General features: G+C 43.0%; 1 protein-coding gene across 3 annotated transcripts in view; it reads left to right on the forward strand.

The window, feature by feature from the left end:
• The first annotated feature begins 1,511 nt into the window (after window positions 1-1,511).
• Window positions 1,512-19,488, forward strand: part of LOC112264466 (serine/threonine-protein phosphatase 6 regulatory ankyrin repeat subunit A-like) — a 55,274-nt gene continuing 37,297 nt past the window's right edge. The window contains exon 1 of one of the 3 annotated variants that reach the window (XM_042295346.1): window positions 1,512-1,775. In XM_042295346.1, the coding sequence (XP_042151280.1) occupies window positions 1,752-1,775 (24 nt within the window). In that variant the 5' untranslated portion in view covers window positions 1,512-1,751. Of the gene's footprint in view, window positions 1,776-17,109; window positions 17,705-19,488 lie in introns of those variants that run through there. The other 2 variants (XM_042295347.1, XM_042295345.1) reach the window with 2 other exon arrangements.

A 19,488-nucleotide genomic window follows, 5' to 3' on the forward strand; every position in this document is an offset into this window, starting at 1 on the left:
ATTATTTTCTACATTGTGGAATAATACTGTAAACATCAAAACTATGAAATAACAAATATGGAATCATGTGGTAACTAAAAAAGTGTTAAACAAATCAAAATATATTTTATATGTGAGATTCTTCAAAGCAGCCACCCTTTGACTTGATGACAGCTTTGCACACTCTTGGCATTCTCTCAACCAGCTTCATGAGGTAGTTTTGTTTTGCCACAGAGCACCAGTCTATGGCCCGTTACATGAACCGTCAAAAGCGGTGGGGGAGGAGTGCCCTTTTCAAATCAAGCAAGAATCTGTGCTGCTTGGAAGTGTTCAACAAGGCAGCATAGTGCATGGTCTAGAAATATACATCTCTTCTCCATAAAATATGTTTGAATTTTCAAACTAGTTTTGAATGGGAAGTATAGTAATATTGTATTGTATCAAAAGCAATATCACTTTTACATGTGAAAACACATACTCACACAATCATACTCATTACTCCACACGTGCGTCACATTTGTTTTGAGCCGACTTTGTTTTCCTGGGCACCCAGTTTAATCGAATCCCCTCATTGTTTGACAGGTTCTAGGGATTTTATTTCACAAGATCTCCTCAAAAGTAGTTATTAGAATTGCTGTGTAGAGTTACTAGCTACAGTTGACGTTTACAGTTGAACTAATCTATTTCATAGTGATTAATAGTGGGAGTTTTCAATCAATTGTCAAATCTGAGAGATGCACATACAGAACTTTGGTTTTAGAAGTGGGGGCAAATATATATATTGTTTTTTTTCTCCAGTTGTGTTATACTCTAAACATCTGCCCGCTCGGAGAGGTCCGCATGGTCCTAAAGCACACCATTACCTCGTTTTGTATCCCATTCCAATGATAAACCTGTGGACAAAAATGCAATTTCATAATGTGGGGGACAAAAATGCAATTTCATAATGTGGAGGACATGTCGTCCCCGTTCCCATCCCCAGTGAAGGTTGCTCCCCTGCGCCTACCTATCCCACATTTTTATTCTAGGTCCGTTATGTCAAATATTTTCTAAATGGATTTCCCCAATGAAACACGGAAGGAGTTATATTACGCTGGCTGGGGCTGGCCAGGGCTGAACCGGGAAATTGCCCGTCACCATCGGAGGAATGCCCTTCTCAAAATCTGGCTTGGTCATGTTGTCAACAGGGCATCATTGTGCATTGTCCAGAAACATACAACATCTCTTTTCCATAAAATACATTTTTGAATTTTCAAACTAGTTTTCCTTGGGAAGGCGGATAAACCCGTTTTTGTAAAAAACCAATCACTTTTGCATGTGAAAACACAGAATCCTACTCATCACTCCACATGCTTTTTTGCGTCACTGTAGTTTTGAGTCGACATCGCAGTCGGCCAGAGCGGGGCACCCGGCTCACGCCCTGGAGGCAGGCAGGTAGGCAGCCTGGTTCCAAAACGAATGCAATCACTTCACCCGGTTTAAACTCCACACACTGGGTAACCCGGGACATATAAACGAATCCCTCATTCCCAACGCTCATCTGCAGCTGACTAACCAGCATCGTTATTGCTCCTGGGTGGAACTTACCTCTAGCCAATCAATAATCATTTTACTAGCGGCTGTTATGTTGTTGGGTTTGTTTGGTTTCTTGTGTGCCTGTCTTTGGAAGGAGAGAGCGTGATGCAAACCGGACTATAACGGACCATAACCCTCAGCAGCCGGTTAGCTAGACACGCCGGTAAAACTAAGACATCGGCGAACCAAGAAAAACGATGGTTCTAAAGATTCGAGACCAGGTAGGTTGTGGGCTAATGAGCAACTATCCTAGATAACCTTACTGAAAGAAACCGCTTGTCGTTTTAGCTAAATTAGCCTACATTTGGGTCGTTTGCATAAAGTAAAAACGACTCGAAACTCTTATAATTAGCTAGCTAGCTATATATTTAGCCGAAGTTAAAGCCTGGTAGATATGTAAGTTATATTGCTTTAGCCAACTTATTTTTTTGCCGGAAAATGAGTTTGTCAAAGCATAGCTACATGGAAAGTCACCTGGCGTCATGACAGATAACTCTCAGCTGGTCAGCAACAGGTGTAAAGTCCAAAATGGGTGTTTGCACGTGAGTGTATCCAAAGGTCCTTGACACTCTACAAGTTGTTTAGTGTACTGCCCACTCACAAGAGCATGCACCCTCTGTCTGCCAATATCCTTCCAATATACACACACTTGCCTTAATACTCCCTGTCTGTTATAGTAGGCTAGTCTATTCTCCAGTTCCTAGGGTGTTTTGATTCTTCTGAAATGTGTTTTTAGGAATACACACACCCGTGTCAATTTTAGCATGTAAATCTTGGTGGGGCAAACTCAACAACAACAAAAAATATCGATGCATGCCAGCAAAGCCACAACACTAACGGTGACAAACGGCGCCCACAAACTGTTCGTTAAGGCTTATTTACTGCCTTATAAAAAAACAGCTGATTTAGCACACTTCAGATCACATTTTATTGGTCACATACACATGGTTAGCAGATGTTTTTGCGAGTGTAGCGAAATTCCTCTGCTTCTAGATCTGAGAGTGCAGCATTATCTAACAGGTAATATCTAACAAATTCCACAACAAAACCTAATACACACAATCTAGTAAAGGAATGGGATAAGAATATATAAAATATGTGGATGAGCAGTGACAGAGCGGCTAAGATGCAATAGAATAGATAATGTAGGATATAGTATATACATTGCTCAAAAATAAAGGGAACACTAAAATAACACATCCTAGATCTGAATGAATGAAATATTCTTAATAAATACTTTTTTCTTTACATAGTTGAATGTGCTGACAACAAAATCACACAAATTATCAATGGAAATCAAATTATCAACCCATGGAGGTCTGGATTTGGAGTCACACTCAAAATTCAAGTGGAAAACCACACTACAGGCTGATCCAACTTCAATGTAATGTCCTTAAAACAAGTCAAAATGAGGCTCAGTAGTGTGTGTGTGGCCTCCACGTGCCTGTATGATCTCCCTACCATGCCTGGGCATGCTCCTTATGAGGTGGCAGATGGTCTCCTGAGGGATCTCCTCCCAGACCTGGACTAAAGCATCTGCCAACTCCTGGACAGTCTATGGTGCAACGTGGAGTTGGTGGATGGAGCGAGACATGATGTCCCAGATGTGCTCAATTGGATTCCGGTCTGGGGAACGGGCGGGCCAGTCCATAGCATCAATGCCTTCCTCTTGCAGGAACTGCTGACACACTCCAGCCACATGAGATCTAGCATGGTCTTGCATTAGGAGGAACCCAGTGCCAACCGCACCAGCATATGGTCTCACAAGGGGTCTGAGGATCTCATCTCAGGAACCTAATGGCAGTCAGGCTACCTTTGGCGAGCACATGGAGGGCTGTGCGGCCCCCCAAAGAAATGCCACCCCACACCATGACTGACCCACCGCCAAACCGGTCATGCTGGAGGATGTTGCAGGCAGTAGAACGTTCTCCTTGGCATCTCCAGACTCTGTCACGTCTGTCACATGTGCTCAGTGTGAACCTGCTTTCATCTGTGAAGAGCACAGGGCCCCAGTGGCGAATCTTGGTGTTCGCTGGCAAATGCCAAACGTCCTGCACGGTGTTGGGCTGTAAGCACAACCCCCACCTGTGGACGTCGGGCCCTCATACCACCCTCATGGAGTCTGTTTCTGACCGTTTGAGCAGACATATGCACATTTGTGGCCTGCTGGAGGTCATTTTGCAGGGCTCTGGCAGTGCTCCTCCTGCTCCTCCTTGCACAAAGGCGGAGGTAGCGGTCCTGCTGCTGGGTTGTTGCCCTCCTACGGCCTCCTCCACGTCTCCTGATGTACTGGCCTTTCTCCTGGTAGCGTCTCCATGCTCTGGACACTACGCTGACAGACACCGCAAATCTTCTTGCCACAGCTCGCATCGATGTGCCATCCTGGATGAGCTGCACTACCTGAGCCACTTGTGTGGGTTGTAGACTCAGTCTCATGCTACCACTAGAGTGAAAGCACTGCCAGCATTCAAAAGTGACCAAAACATCAGCCAGGAAGCATAGGAACTGAGAAGTGGTCTGTGGTCACCACCTGCAGAACCACTCCTTTATTGGGGGTGTCTTGCTAATTGCCTATAATTTCCACGTTGTCTATTCCATTTGCACAACAGCATATGAAATGTATTGTCAATCAGTGTTGCTTCCTAAGTGGACAGTTTGATTTCACAGAAGTGTGATTGACTTGGAGTTACATTGTGTTGTTTAAGTGTTCCCTTTATTTTTTTGAGCAGTGTATATATCTCAAATTACTTATCTCATATGTGAACATTCTTAAAGTGGTATTATTAAAGTGCCTAGTGTTCCATTTATTAAAGTGGCCAATGATATCAAGTCTAGGTGGGCAACTGCCTATCTGTGCTAGTGATGGCTGTTTAACAATCTGATGGCCTTGAGATAGAAGCTGTTTTTCAATCTCTGTCCCAGCTTTGATGCACCTGTACTGACCTCACCTTCTGGATGATAGCGGGGTGAACAGGCAGTAGTTCGAGTGGATGTTGTCCTTGGTGATCTTTTTTGCCTTCCCATGACATTGGGTGTTGTAGGTGTCCTGGCGAGCAGGTAGTTTGCTCCCAGTTATGCGTTGTGCAGACCTCACTACCCTCTGGAGAGCCCTGCGGTTGTGGGCGGTGCAGTTGCTGTACCAGGCGGTGATACAGCCCTACAGGATGCTCTCGATTGTGCACCTGTAAAAGTTAGAGGGTTTACAGTGACAAGCCATATTTTTTTCAGCCTCCTGAGGTTGAAGAGGCACTGTTGCGCCTTCTTCACCACACTGTCTGTGTGCATGGACCATTTCAATTTGTTGGTGATATGTACACCGAGGAACTTTCCAGCTTCTCCACTGCTGTCCCGTCTATGGATAGACTTGCTTAAACAAATGTGGTTTCTACTGACTATGGCATAAGTGGACAACGAGCGCATAAGAGGCAATCTGTAATTTTGATTATAAACTGGGTGGTTCATGCCCTGAATGCTGATTGACTGAAAGCTGTGGTATATCAGACCGAATACCACTGATATGACAAAACATTTATTTATAATGCTGTAATTGCGTTGGTAACCAGTTTATAATAGCAATAAGGCTCCTTGGGGGTTTGTGGTATATTGCCAATATACCATGGCTAAGGGCTGTATCCAGGCACTCTGTGCTGCGTCATGCTTAAGAACAGCCCTTAGCCATGGTATATTGCCCATATACCCATACCCCCTCGGGCCTTATTGCTTAATTAAGACATTAATGAGCTAGGACGGATGTAGTCAATATAACTATTTGTTCAGCACTTTTGAAATGTACAGCGACAGAATTCAGAACATGGGCCGTTCTTACACTATTGTCCCAGTACATCAAGTCAGAACCATAGGATAAATAAAGGGGACATATAAACAGACAATGAAAGCTCTTACAATATTCAATGATTACATTTCCCTAAAACAGGCTATAGGCTACATGTGCACCACCAAGTCAGAACAGTAGGCTAAATTGTGAGGGGGGAAGGGAACAATTTATTAGGGTGAGAAACATGGGCTATGAACAAACAGCTTACCACAAAACATACACAGCATATTACATCATTTTTGCAGCAGCATACAATACATTTTTGGCTCACCTTGATGTACTGTATTCACTTCAACAGGAAGATGGCATGGTGGTCCTTCGTGGGCAAATTTGGTCATCAAACTTTGGCATTCTCTGGATTTATGGTGCTTTCAAGACAACTGGGAACTCTGGGAAATAAAAAGGTTGAATCATGACGTCAGTGATCTTCAGGTTGGAGCTCTAGAAAGGGGACGGAGTTCCCAACTTGGAATACAGAGTTGGATGACTGTTGTCGTCGCCCCCCCCAGAGTTCCCAATTGTCTTGAACTCACTGAAGTCTGAGATTTCCCAGTTCTGAGTTCCCAGTTGTTTTGAATGCGGCAGAAGTCATGATGGATTGACAGCATGGCCAATGTTGAATGTTTATCCTTTTAAGCTTGGAAAAGAGACCCTTAAACACAGAGGTGGACCACACACCCACTCCACTGAATAGCAGACTAGGGATTGCTTGCAGTTAGACACTGATTCCTTCCAAACCACTCATTGTTGAATTTGCCATATCGTACTGATACGTTTTATAGATAATTTCTCTTCATAAAATGATTTGCCATTAGATTGTCGACTTGATTCATGATGATGACTGCTAGCTTGGTAGCTAAGATTTTGAAAGTATGATGTTGACATGATCAGTCCAATCAAAGCTACGGTAGATATAACGTGATTTCATGTCATTTTATCTGTGCCCAATGACCTTGAGCCTTCTTGGATGGGCACTTCTAATATAACTCTATGGCAGCACCCAAGGGGCTCGAATTTTCTAGCTCTACCTGTACATTTTGCAGTGACGTAATGTCCCCATGACTGACAGAACACTGAGCCAATCACGGCGCAACTATAGAACATTACCAATCCCCTGACTCAAATGTACAGTAAATGTAAACATTCATAAATTAACAGTAAACTCACAAGTTTCAAAAGAAAATAAACATTACAAATGTGACCGATCAGCTCGATTCGGTCTTATGTAGCAAAATTTGAAATTGTGTTTTTTACATTGGACAAAGGTTAAGACTCTAGAAAATGGTATATCATACACTACAGTTGAGGAACAATGGGAAAGTAATTATGCTTTGAAAGTTGATAGACTTGTAAACCCACTTTTGAGAAAATGGCCCTGTGAATGTTTTGGTAAACCTACTGGAGAGCTCTTTGTCTACATCTATTCAGCATCGTTCACACCCTGTTTAACCTTAGCCCCACCCATCTCTTTAAAGATTCACGTGAGGCCATGTGCTAAACAGAGTGAGTAGTGTACTAAACAACCAAATATTTCAAGACTAAAGGCAGTTGTTGCAGTGACATCATGAACACTCACAACCATGGATGAATGATTCTCCCTCTGTCACGGGTGCCATGGTTTCCCTTAGTTTGAAGATGTATAACACGCCAGAATTTTTCCATCTCCTTAGCTATCATACTCTGCTTCGAGTCTTCTTGGGTATGACGCTACAAGCTTGGCACGTGCAATTGGGGATTTTCTCTCATTCTTCTTTGCAGATCCTCTCAAGCTCTGTCAGGTTGGATGGGGAGCATCGCTGCACAGCTATTTTCAGATCTCTTCAGAGATGTTCGATCGGGTTTAAGTTCAGGCTCTGGCTGGGCCACTCAAGGACATTCAGAGACTTGTCCCGAAGCCACTTCTATGCTGTCCTGTTGGAAGGTGAACCTTCGCCCCAGTCTGAGGTCCTGAGCTCTCTGGAGCAGGTTTTCATCAAGGATCTCTCTCTGTACTTTACTCTGTTGATCTCTCCTTCGATCCTGACTAGTCTCCCAGTCCCTGTCGCTGAAAAACATCTCCACAGCATGATGCTGCCACCACCACGCTTCACCGTAGGGATGGTGCCAGGTTTACTCTAGACGTGCATGCCTTTCCAAATACAGACAGGATCTGTGCCTTTCCAAATCATGTCCAATAAATTGAATTTACCACAGGTTGACTCCAAGTTGTAGAAACATCAAGAAATAATGTTAATAATTGTTTTTTATTTTTTATTTTTCATACATTTGCAAAAATGTATAACCTGTATTTGCTTTCTTGTTATGGGTATTGTGTGTTGATTGCTGAGGATTTTTATTTATTTAATCAATTTTAGAATTAAAGCTGAAATGTATAAAAAAAAATGTGGAAAAAGTCAAGGGGTCTGAATACTTTCCGAAGACGCATAGGATTTTCCCAAGGTTGCTGTTCCACCATATTCCCAGATTTGGTTATTGGGTTCAGTCCTTGGTTCCAAATATTGGGGAAGATGCCAGAGCTGAGGATGATGTTATTGAGTTGAAGTATAGGCAATTGGAATTTGTGGTCTATATATTATATAATTTCATTTAGGATACCATCAACCCCACAGGCCTTTTTGGTTTGGATGGTTTGTATTTTTTTTTCTGTAGTTCATTCAGTGTAGTTGGAGAATCCAGTGGGTTCTGGTAGTAGCTAATTTTAAGTTTTGTAAATGATCATGTTTTTGTTCTTTGTTATAGAGCCAAAAATATTTGAGAAGTGATTTATCCACACATCTCCATTTTGTTTGTTTTGTGTGTTCCAATAACATTGAGCCGATTTCTGACAAGCTCTTCCTTCTTTTTTTCATATTGTATTTCTCTACTGTTTGTGTTGAATTCTTAGTGCCTTCAGAAAGTATTCGTACCCCTTGACTTGTTCCACATTTTGTGTTATAGCCTGATTTCAAATTGGATGAAATAGATTTTTATCACCCATATACACACACTACACCATATTGACAAAGTGAAAACATGTTTTTAGAAATGTATTCACACCCCTTTGCTATGACACTCCTCACTCCAAATTGAGCTCAGGTGCATCCAATTATTTTTGTTATCATCCTTGATGTCACTACAATTTGATTAGAGTCCACCTGTGGCCAATTCAATTGTTTGGACATGATTTAGGTCCCACAGTTGACAGTGCATGTCAGCAGAATCTATACCATGAAGTCCAAGGAACTGTCTGTAGATTCCTGAGATACAATTGTGATGAGGCATATATCTGGGGAAGGGTATAAAACTATTTCTAGAGTGGAACTACCCAGTCTCTAAAGCTTGCCGTCCGAACAAACTGAGCAACCGGTCAAGAAGGACCTTAGTCAAGTTGATGACCAAGAACCCAATGACCACTCTGACAGAAATACAGGGATCCTTGGCGGAGATGGGAGAACCTGTCAGAAGAACAACAGTCTCTACAGCACTTCACCAATCTGGGCTTTCTGGGAGTGGCCAGATGGAATCCAGTGCTGAGACAAAGGCACATGACATCACGCCTGGAGTTTGCAACAAAAAAAGGCATGTGAAAGACTGATGATAAAGCAATAGATTCTATGGTTTGATGAGATAAAAATGTAACGCTTTGGCCTGAATAAAAAACACAATGTCTGGAGAGAACCAGGCACAGCTCATCACCCGTCTAACACCATCCCTACCGTGAAGTATGGTAGTGGCAGCATCATGCTATTGTGATTATTTTCAGCGGCAGGGACTGGGAGACTGGTAAGGATAGACGGAACAATGAATGGGGCAAATCTTTGATTAGAACCTGCTTCAGAGTGCAAACAACCTGGGAGACTGGAATGTAAAATCTTTGCCAAAGGTTAATGACCCAAAGCAATACTGTGAATGTCTTCAGAACAAGGATGTGAAAGTCCTTCAGTGGCCCAGCTAAAGCCCAGACTTAAATCCCTTTGAAAATCTGTGGAAAGACTTGAAAATTGCTGTTTACCGCCGCTCTCCATCTAACCTAACCCCCCTAGATTTGATGTCCGCGCCCCTGCGGAAATTGAGTTGGCATAATCAGAAAATCCCCATAAAAATATATTAGCTTAAGCTAGAGATCTGATGCGTCTCTATCCGCAGATGTCGCACTTCCGCATCTACAGTAAAAGGTGTCAGAGCTAGAACAGTGTTTGTCAGACCATGAGACATCCCAAGAATCGGTCTTCTGTCTGTAGCGTCCGAACGGTTTGGCCTACAAATTATACTGAACAAAAATACAAACACTATGTAAAGTGTTGGTCCCATGTTTCATGAGCTGAAATAAAAGATCCTAGAAATGTTCCGTATGCACAAAAAGCTTATTTCTCTCAAATGCACAAATTTGTATTTCATCCCTGTTAGTGAGCAGTTCTCCTTTGCCAAAATAATCCATCCACCTGACAGGTATGGCATATGAAGAAGCTGATTGAACAGCATGATCATTACACAGGTGCACATTGTGCTGAGGACAATAAAAGGCCACTCTAAAAGTGCAGTTTTGTCACACAACACAATGCCACAGATGTCTCAAGTTTTGAGGGATTGTGCAATTTAGCATGATGACTACAGCAATGTCCAACAGAGCTGTTGTCAGAGAATTTAAGCCGCCTCCAACATAAAGTTGCCAGTATGTTCAACCGGCCTCGTGTATGGTGTTGTGTCAACGTTGTGAACAGAGTGCCCGGTGGGGTTATGGTATGGGCAGGCATAAACTATGGAAAACAAACACAATTGCATTTTATCGATGGCAATTTGAATGCACAGATACCGTGACAAGATCATGAGGCCCATTGTCGTGCCATTCATCCTCATCACGGCAACATGTCTCAAGGATATGTACACAATTCATGGAAGCTGAAAATGTCCCAATTATTCCAAGGGTTGCATACTCACCTGACATGTCACCCATTGAGCATGTTTGGGATGCTTTGGATCCACGTGTACGACTGCGTGTTCCAGTTCCCGCCAACTTCGCACAGCTGTTGAAGAGGAGTGGGACAACATTCCACAGGCCACAATAAACAGCCTGAGCAACTCTATTCCCGAAGGAGTTGTATCGCACTGCATGACGTAAATGGAGGTCACACCAGGAACTGGTTTATTTTTTATTTTTTTTAAGGTAACTGTGACCAACGGATGTGTAACAGTATAACTTTAAACCGTCCCCTTGCCCATACCCGGGCGTGAACCAGGGACCCTCTGCACACATTAACAGTCACCCACGAAGCACCGTTACCCATCGCTCCACAAAAGCCACGGCCCTTGCAGAGCAAGGGAATCCACTACCTCAAGGTCTCAGAGCAAGTGACGTCACCGATTGAAACGTTATTTAGCGCGCACCACCGCTAACTAGCTAGCCGTTTCACATCCGTTACACATGCATATCTGTATTCCCAGTCTTGTGAAATCCATAGATTAGGGCCTAATGCATTTTAAATTGACTGATTTCCTTATATGAATCATTGAAATTGTTTAATGTTGTGTTTATATTTTTGTTCAGTATATTATGACCCCTCTATTGAAAGATGAGACTCTCACGAGACTCTCATGAACATCCACCTTTTTCTCTATGATGCTCACAAGACTCATCTTAAGGTCCCCAGGTACCAGTTGAAAAAATGAATGGAAGTACAGTGAATCTATTGAGACTGTTTAGTGCCAAAAACAAGGGGTTAAATACTTGTCAAAAAGATAATGAAAAATCCTGATCTTAGTGCATTCGGAAAGTATTCACATCCTTTCCCTTTTTCCACATTTGGTTACATTACAGCCTTATTCTAAAATTGATTTAATGTATATTGATGAGGACCAATCTACGCACAATACTCCATAATGACAAAACAAAAACAGGTTTTGGGATATATTTTTCTTCACACATTTAAAAAAAAAAAGAAATATATATATATACATACATACAGTGCCTTGCGAAAGTATTCGGCCCCCTTGAACTTTGCGACCTTTTGCCACATTTCAGGCTTCAAACATAGATATAAAACTGTATTTTTTTGTGAAGAATCAACAACAAGTGGGACACAATCATGAAGTGGAATGACATTTATTGGATATTTCAAACTTTTTTAACAAATAAAAAACTGAAAAATTGGGCGTGCAAAATTATTCAGCCCCCTTAAGTTAATACTTTGTAGTATTGCTGCGATTACAGCTGTAAGTCGCTTGGGGTATGTCTCTATCAGTTTTGCACATCGAGAGACTGACATTTTTTCCCATTCCTCCTTGCAAAACAGCTCGAGCTCAGTGAGGTTGGATGGAGAGCATTTGTGAACAGCAGTTTTCAGTTCTTTCCACAGATTCTCGATTGGATTCAGGTCTGGACTTTGACTTGGCCATTCTAACACCTGGATGTGTTTATTTTTGAACCATTCCATTGTAGATTTTGCTTTATGTTTTGGATCATTGTCTTGTTGGAAGACAAATCTCCGTCCCAGTCTCAGGTCTTTTGCAGACTCCATCAGGTCTTCTTCCAGAATGGTCCTGTATTTGGCTCCATCCATCTTCCCATCAATTTTAACCATCTTCCCTGTCCCTGCTGAAGAAAAGCAGGCCCAAACCATGATGCTGCCACCACTATGTTTGACAGTGGGGATGGTGTGTTCAGGGTGATGAGCTGTGTTGCTTTTACGCCAAACATAACGTTTTGCATTGTTGCCAAAAAGTTCAATTTTGGTTTCATCTGACCAGAGCACCTTCTTCCACATGTTTGGTGTGTCTCCCAGGTGGCTTGTGGCAAACTTTAAATGACACTTTTTATGGATATCTTTAAGAAATGGCTTTCTTCTTGCCACTCTTCCATAAAGGCCAGATTTGTGCAATATACGACTGATTGTTGTCCTATGGACAGAGTCTCCCACCTCAGCTGTAGATCTCTGCAGTTCATCCAGAGTGATCATGGGCCTCTTGGCTGCATCTCTGATCAGTCTTCTCCTTGTATGAGCTGAAAGTTTAGAGGGACGGACAGGTCTTGGTAGATTTGCAGTGGTCTGATACTCCTTCCATTTCAATATTATTGCTTGCACAGTGCTCCTTGGGATGTTTAAAGCTTGGGAAATCTTTTTGTATCCAAATCCGGCTTTAAACTTCTTCACAACAGTATCTCGGACCTGCCTGGTGTGTTCCTTGTTCTTCATGATGCTGTCTGCGCTTTTAACAGACCTCTGAGACTATCACAGTGCAGGTGCATTTATACGGAGACTTGATTACACACAGGTGGATTGTATTTATCATCATTAGCCATTTAGGTCAACATTGGATCATTCAGAGATCCTCACTGAACTTCTGGAGAGAGTTTGCTGCACTGAAAGTAAAGGGGCTGAATAATTTTGCACGCCCAATTTTTCAGTTTTTGATTTGTTAAAAAAGTTTGAAATATCCAATAAATGTCGTTCCACTTCATGATTGTGTCCCACTTGTTGATTCTTCACAAAAAATACAGTTTTATATCTTTATGTTTGAAGCCTGAAATGTGGCAAAAGGTCGCAAAGTTCAAGGGGGCCGAATACTTTCGCAAGGCACTGTGTATATATATATATATATATATATAGTATTTAGATCATTTGCTATGAGACTCGAAATTGAGCTCATTTGCATCCTGTTTCCATTGATTGTCCTTGAGATGTTTCTACAACTTGATTGGAGTCCAACTGTGGTAAATTCAGTTGATTGGACATGATTTGGAAAGGCGCACACACGTCAGTATGTATAAGATCCCACAGTTGACAGTGCATGTCACAGCAAAAACCAAGCCATGAGGTCGAAGGAATTATACATAGAGCTCCAAGACCTGATTGTGTCGAGGCATAGATCTGGGGAAGGGTACCAAAAAAATTCTCCATTATTGAAGGTCCCCAAGAACACCATCATTCTTAAATGGAAGAAGTTTGGAATTACCAAGACTCTTCCTAGACCTGGCCGTCTGGCCAAATTGAGCAATCGGTGGAGAAGGGCCTTGGTTAGGGAGTGGACCAAGAACTGAATGGTTACTCTGACAGAGCTCCAGAGTTCCTCTGTGGAGACGGGAGAACCTTCCAGAAGGACAACCATCTCTGCAGCACTCCACCAATAAGGCCTTTATGGTAGAGTAGCCAGACCGAAGACACTCTTAAGTAAAAGGCATGTGACAGCCCGCTTGGAGTTTGCTAAAGGACTCTCAGACCATGAGAAACAAGATTCTCTGGTCTGATGAAACCAAGATTGAACTCTTCTGCCTGAATGCCAAGCGTCACTTCTGGAGGACACCTGGCACCATCCCTATGGTGAAGCATGGTGGTGACAGCATCATGCGCAAGGGAAGGTTTTTCAGCAGCAGGGTCTGGGAGGCTAGTCAGGATCAAGGGAAAGATGAACAGAGCAAAGCACAGAGTGATTCTTGATGAGAATCTGCTCCAGAGCCCTCAGGACCTCAGACTGGGACTCATCACACACCCACTCAATTGGGTTGAGGTCAGGTGATTGTGGAGGCCAGGATGCAGCACACCATCACTCTCCTTCTTTGTCAAATAGCCCTTACACAGCCTGGAGGTGTGTTGGGTCATTGTCCTGTTGAAAAACAAATGATAGTCTCACTAAGCACATATCAGATTGGATGGCGTGTTGCTGCAGAATGCTGTGGTAGCCATACTGGTTAAGTGTGCCTTGAATTCTAAATAAATCACTGCCAGTGTCACCAGCAAAGCACCATCACACTTCCTCCTCCATGCTTCACGATGGGAACCACACATGTGGAGATCATACATTCACCTCCTCTAAAGACACTGCAGTTGGAACCAAAAATCCTAAATTTAGACTCATCAAACCAAAGGACAAATTTCCACGGTCTATTGTCCATTGCTTGTGTTTCTTGGCCCAAGCAAGTCTCTCTTCTTATTGGTGTCCTTTAGTTGTGGTTTCTTTACAGCAATTCAACCTTGAAGGCCTGATTCACGCGGTCTCGTCTGAACAGTTGATCTTGAGGTGTCTGAAGCATTTATTTGGGCTGCAATTTCTGAGGCTGGTAACTCTATTAAACTTATCTTCTGCAGCAGCGGTAACTCTGGGTCTTCCTTTCCTGTGGCGGTCCTTATGAGAGCCAGTTTCATCATAGGGCTTGATGGTTTTTGCGACTGCACTTGAAGAAACTTTCAAAGTTCTTGAAATGTTCTGAATTGACTGACCTTCATGTCTTAAAGTAATGATGGACTGTTGTTTCTCTTTTCTTATTTGGGCTGTTCTTGCCATAATATGGACTTGGTCTTTTACCAAGGAGGGCTGTCTTCTGTATACCACCCCTACATTGTCACAACACAACTGATTGTCTCAAATGCATTAAGAAGGAAAGAAATTCCACAAATTAACTTTTAACAAGGCACACCTGTAAATTGAAATGCATTCTAGGTGACTACCTCATGAATCTGGTTGAGAGAATGCCAGGAGTGTGCAAAGCTGTCATCGAGGCAAAGGGTGGCTACTTTTAAGAATCTCACATATAAAATATATTTTGATTTGTTAAACACTTTTTCGTTACGACATGATTCCATGTGTTATTTCAGAGTGTTGATGTCTTCACTATTATTCTACAGTGTAGAACATAGTAAAAAATAAATGAATTAACCCTGGAATGAGTAGGTGAAACAATTTTTTACTGGTACTGTATATATTTATTTCCTGTTTGTTTTTGTACAGTGTATCTCTGATATAGGACAGACACTTCAGAACAAACTTCCTTTTCAATTTTTTTTGGGGGGGTCCTATCTGCTGTTTTACTCAATGCATTTGTATGGGCTAATAGTTGTAAGGCCCCAAAAAAGTTGAGGGGTATGAATACTTTTGAAGGCACTGTAGATCCTCTAGATGGCGTCTGGTAGCTCAACATCCCCCCCGTGTGTGGATATCTTTAAGAAATGGCTTTCTTCTTGCCACTCTTCCATAAAGGCCAGATTTGTGCAATATACGACTGATTGTATCTCGGACCTGCCTGGTGTGTTCCTTGTTCTTCATGATGCTCTCTGCGCTTTTAACGGACCTCTGAGACTATCACAGTGCAGGTGCATTTATACACTTGATTACAGACTTGATTACACACAGGTGGATTGTATTTATCATCATTAGTCATTTAGGTCAACATTGGATCATTCAGAGATCCTCACTGAACTTCTGGAGAGAGTTTGCTGCACTGAAAGTAAAGGGGCTGAATAATTTTGCACGCCCAATTTTTCAGTTTTTGATTTGTTAAAAAAGTTTGAAATATCCAATAAATGTCGTTCCACTTCATGATTGTGTCCCACTTGTTGTTGATTCTTCACAAAAAAATACAGTTTTATATCTTTATGTTTGAAGCCTGAAATGTGGCAAAAGGTCGCAAAGTTCAAGGGGGCCGAATACTTTCGCAAGGCACTGTACCTGTTGCCGTGGGTGTGTAGGCCTTGGGTGTGTTTGGGTACGTGTGAGCATCCGTGTGTGAATGAGTCTTACATTACAAACACACACAGAGTCCTGTGAGTAAGCATGCCTGTTCTCTCTCACACACATCTCTTTACCTACCCATTCACACCTCTTTGCTATGACAATCCAAATTGGGCTCCGATGCATCCTATTTCTTTTGATCATCCGTGAGATGTTGCTATATGTCAGTACACCCTTATGGGACAATGTTTCCCAGAATAGACATGTTCTGTGGTTCTTCTAACTGGTGCTGTTTTTCTGCAAACAGCCCAAATCTGGTGCTGGTAGCCCCTCCGATGTCTATACCATAGAGACAGACTGGGGACACAGACTGGTCATATGATTTAGATCTGCTCTATTGCAAGTCTTCCAACACACACACACAAAGCAAAGTGGGAGAATGCATGCACACACGCACACACACTGATTTAATGGGGTTTGTGGCTAGACTAGAATGCTCCTCTAGGCTCTCAGGCTCTGCTTCCCATATGAAAACAGTTACAATAGACACACACACACTGCTCTAGTTGTCTTGCCAGTTTGTTCCAGTTTTTATAATGAGGGAATAGGGGAAGCTCAGCCACCAATGCACCAATGGGGTTACTGGCATACACACACACACACACACACACACACACTGGCATACACTTCTCTTTAAGTTCTGTGAGAGGGATAAAGCCTCTCTTCTCCTAATGGAGAACACAGCAGAGCCTTTGTGCCCGAATAAAAACACCGACCAGTACAAACCAGTACAGACCACTACAGACCAGCAGTACAGAAACTATGGACCAGACAAGTGCGGACATAATTACAGACCAGTTACATAGACCCCAGCGAGGTGTCCACCATAGACACCATTAAGGACCAGTGCAGACCACTATAGAACAATAGAGACTTCTACAGTGTTGACCAGTACTGCTGCACCAGATCCAGGATGTGACCTTTTTGTCAGTGCTTGTCTGTCTGGACTGAGAACAGGAGGATAGCTGACTGACTGCTGAGCTACCTACCTACTGCTAGCTGTCCCCTCCCTCTCCCCTCCCCCTTTCACCATACCCCATCCCCTTTTTCTCTCCATCTCTCGCCCCCTCCCCCTTCTCTCTCTCTCTCTCGCCCCCATCTCTTTCTCATCTCTCTCTCATCTCTCTCTCTCTCTCTCTCTCTATGAAAGCGCTGGTTTCAGCAGCTTTCTGAATAGAGCAACAAATACACAGCTCCGGCTCACAGCATTGTCCTCACTAATCATAGGGCCTCTGTGTGTATGTGAGCGTGTGTGTTTGGCTACAGCAGCACAGGCGGCAGTGGTATATGTAGCTTCCTGTGTGCTAGCCAGTCAGATCAGTCTGCCGCATGCCGCTGCTGCCATTATACTGAGGAATCCCTAGCCACTGTGTGTCGAGAGAGAGAGCGCGTGCGTGAGGGAGAGGGAGCTGCCTGACTGCCAGACTGCTGTAGCTCGGTAACAGTGGAGGACATCGAGAGGACAGAGCTGCTTTCAGCTTGGATTATATTATACCCCAGGAGCTGCACTGTTACAGTGGGGGGGCTGGTGTGTGGAGAGGGGGTACAGTGTGTTATTAAGAGAACGAGGGCAGTTGGAACTACAGAGCCGTGTGTGTATGTGAGCGGTACAATGTGTGTGTCTGTATAAGGGGGGTACGTTGTATGTGTGTGTTAACGATGCGGTCGGAGCGTGCGAGCCGTGTGTGTATCGTGGTGCTGGAGGAGGAGGAGGAGGATGAACATTCCTCTCCTCCTCGTCCCTCTCCTCCTCACCCCTCTCCCCTCCTTCACCCCAAACCCTCACCGGATCGCAAGTCCCATCATGCCGTATGTCGCAGATCTCAGGAAGACAAGGTGAGACTGAGGGACCACCTCCGCTGTTTTGGTTGGCTGTGGATTAGCCTAACGTTTTTGCCAGGGTTAGAGATGCACTTAGCTTGTGAGTGTTTTGAATATAATAATGTATTGTCCTCGAGAGAGAATCTGTCGTGCACAAATTAAATAGCACCGGCAAAACAATACAGATGCGTATACTGCACAGCACACACAATATAAGGTTGAATGTTGCTAATAGTGAACTATGCACCAAGCCTTTAGCTAGTGTTTGGTTATGGCTAGTGTAATGATGTTTCAAACATCCTCACTGGTAGTGATAAGGAAGATACTGGCTGCCAGTAGCAGATTTACATTTGTAGTTTTGATATAGGCTTAACATTTTGCATAGTCCTCTGCATAATGAACTACATTTGTTAAAAGAGACCCAACCAATGTGGCTGCAGATCTGGTATGGAATTTATGATAAGAGGTTAGAACCTGCCACTAACGATTTCTCGGACACAGATGAAGCCTAGTCCTGGGCTAAAAAGCTATTTAAATGGGGACTCCATTGACTAGCCCATATAGCTTTAGATGGGAAGTTAGAGAATTGCCTATAAGAGAGAAGAATAGGAGTGTTGTTGGTTCTTGTCTTGTAGTCAGTCAGTGTCATAATTAGAATGGCCTGTACAGACAGATACTAACATGTCTCACTGTTATATTGTTATTTATAGCCAGAAAATGATAGCTATGCTTTGAATTAAATTACCCCATGTTAAACATTGGTGGTACCTGCCGTGTGTGTGTGGCACGTCTGTGTACTAATCACAGTCAGTATCAGGCATCACCATGCTCTCCCACACCTGCAAAAGGAGGGAGTGAGAGATGAATGGATGGAGGAGATTCATTCACCCTTTCTCTCTCTCAATATGGACTCCTCAGACAGAAGCCTTCATTCCTCTTTTACACTCCTTCTCTCCTCAGACCAGCTGGTGTTTGACAAGCCAGGTTGTGTTTTAACCCCTCACAGCCCGGCTGGCTTTCTGTTGCAGACTCACAAGTGGCAAACAGAGTGATACGGCTAATGTGTGTGTGGAGGGGGGACCTTTCAGACAGTTCGTGTCAGGCACGTGTGTGTTTGTGAGTGAATTCTTTCGGGCTTTGCAGCTGCCAGTGTCATAAAAGTGACCCCCTTCCCGTATACACTGACTGACCCCTCCCCCCGCCTGTACTCCTGCTATGCCAGACACCTGAGAAGAGGGGGAGGTTTAGTGGGGGGTGCTGACTGGCAGAGTTGGTTTTAGGATCAGAATGGATTGAGGGGGTTTATAGAAAAACATGGGGACTGTGGTCCAGTATGCTGTTTGATACACACAAACTCACTACTGTAGGCCAGAATTAAACTGCTGTAGGGCAATTCCACTGTACCCAAATTATGCTTTGTCTAAAAGTTCACTTTAAAATGTATTCCAAACCAAAAACATTGATTTCAAAGTTTGACAAACCATACAACTCCATGCACAAGGACAATTTACACAGAACATTTAACAAAAACACATTTACTGGAAGAACTGTGCAGATGCAAAGTTTGGTAACAAAATTAGGGTAATCTCCCTCAGTTTATGCGACCAGGTTTGCCAAAAACTCTGCTCCGAATTGAAATGAAAAGATACAGTGCCTTCAGAAAGTGTTCATACCACTTGACGTATTCCATATTCTTTTGTTACAAGCTGAATTCAAAATGGATTACATACAAAAAAATCTCACAATGCCTCATAATGAAAAAGTGAAAACATGTTTTATAGAACATTTTGCAAATGTAT

This window comes from Oncorhynchus tshawytscha, linkage group LG13 (assembly GCF_018296145.1).
Source record: "Oncorhynchus tshawytscha isolate Ot180627B linkage group LG13, Otsh_v2.0, whole genome shotgun sequence".
In the NCBI taxonomy this organism is placed as follows: domain Eukaryota; kingdom Metazoa; phylum Chordata; class Actinopteri; order Salmoniformes; family Salmonidae; genus Oncorhynchus; species Oncorhynchus tshawytscha.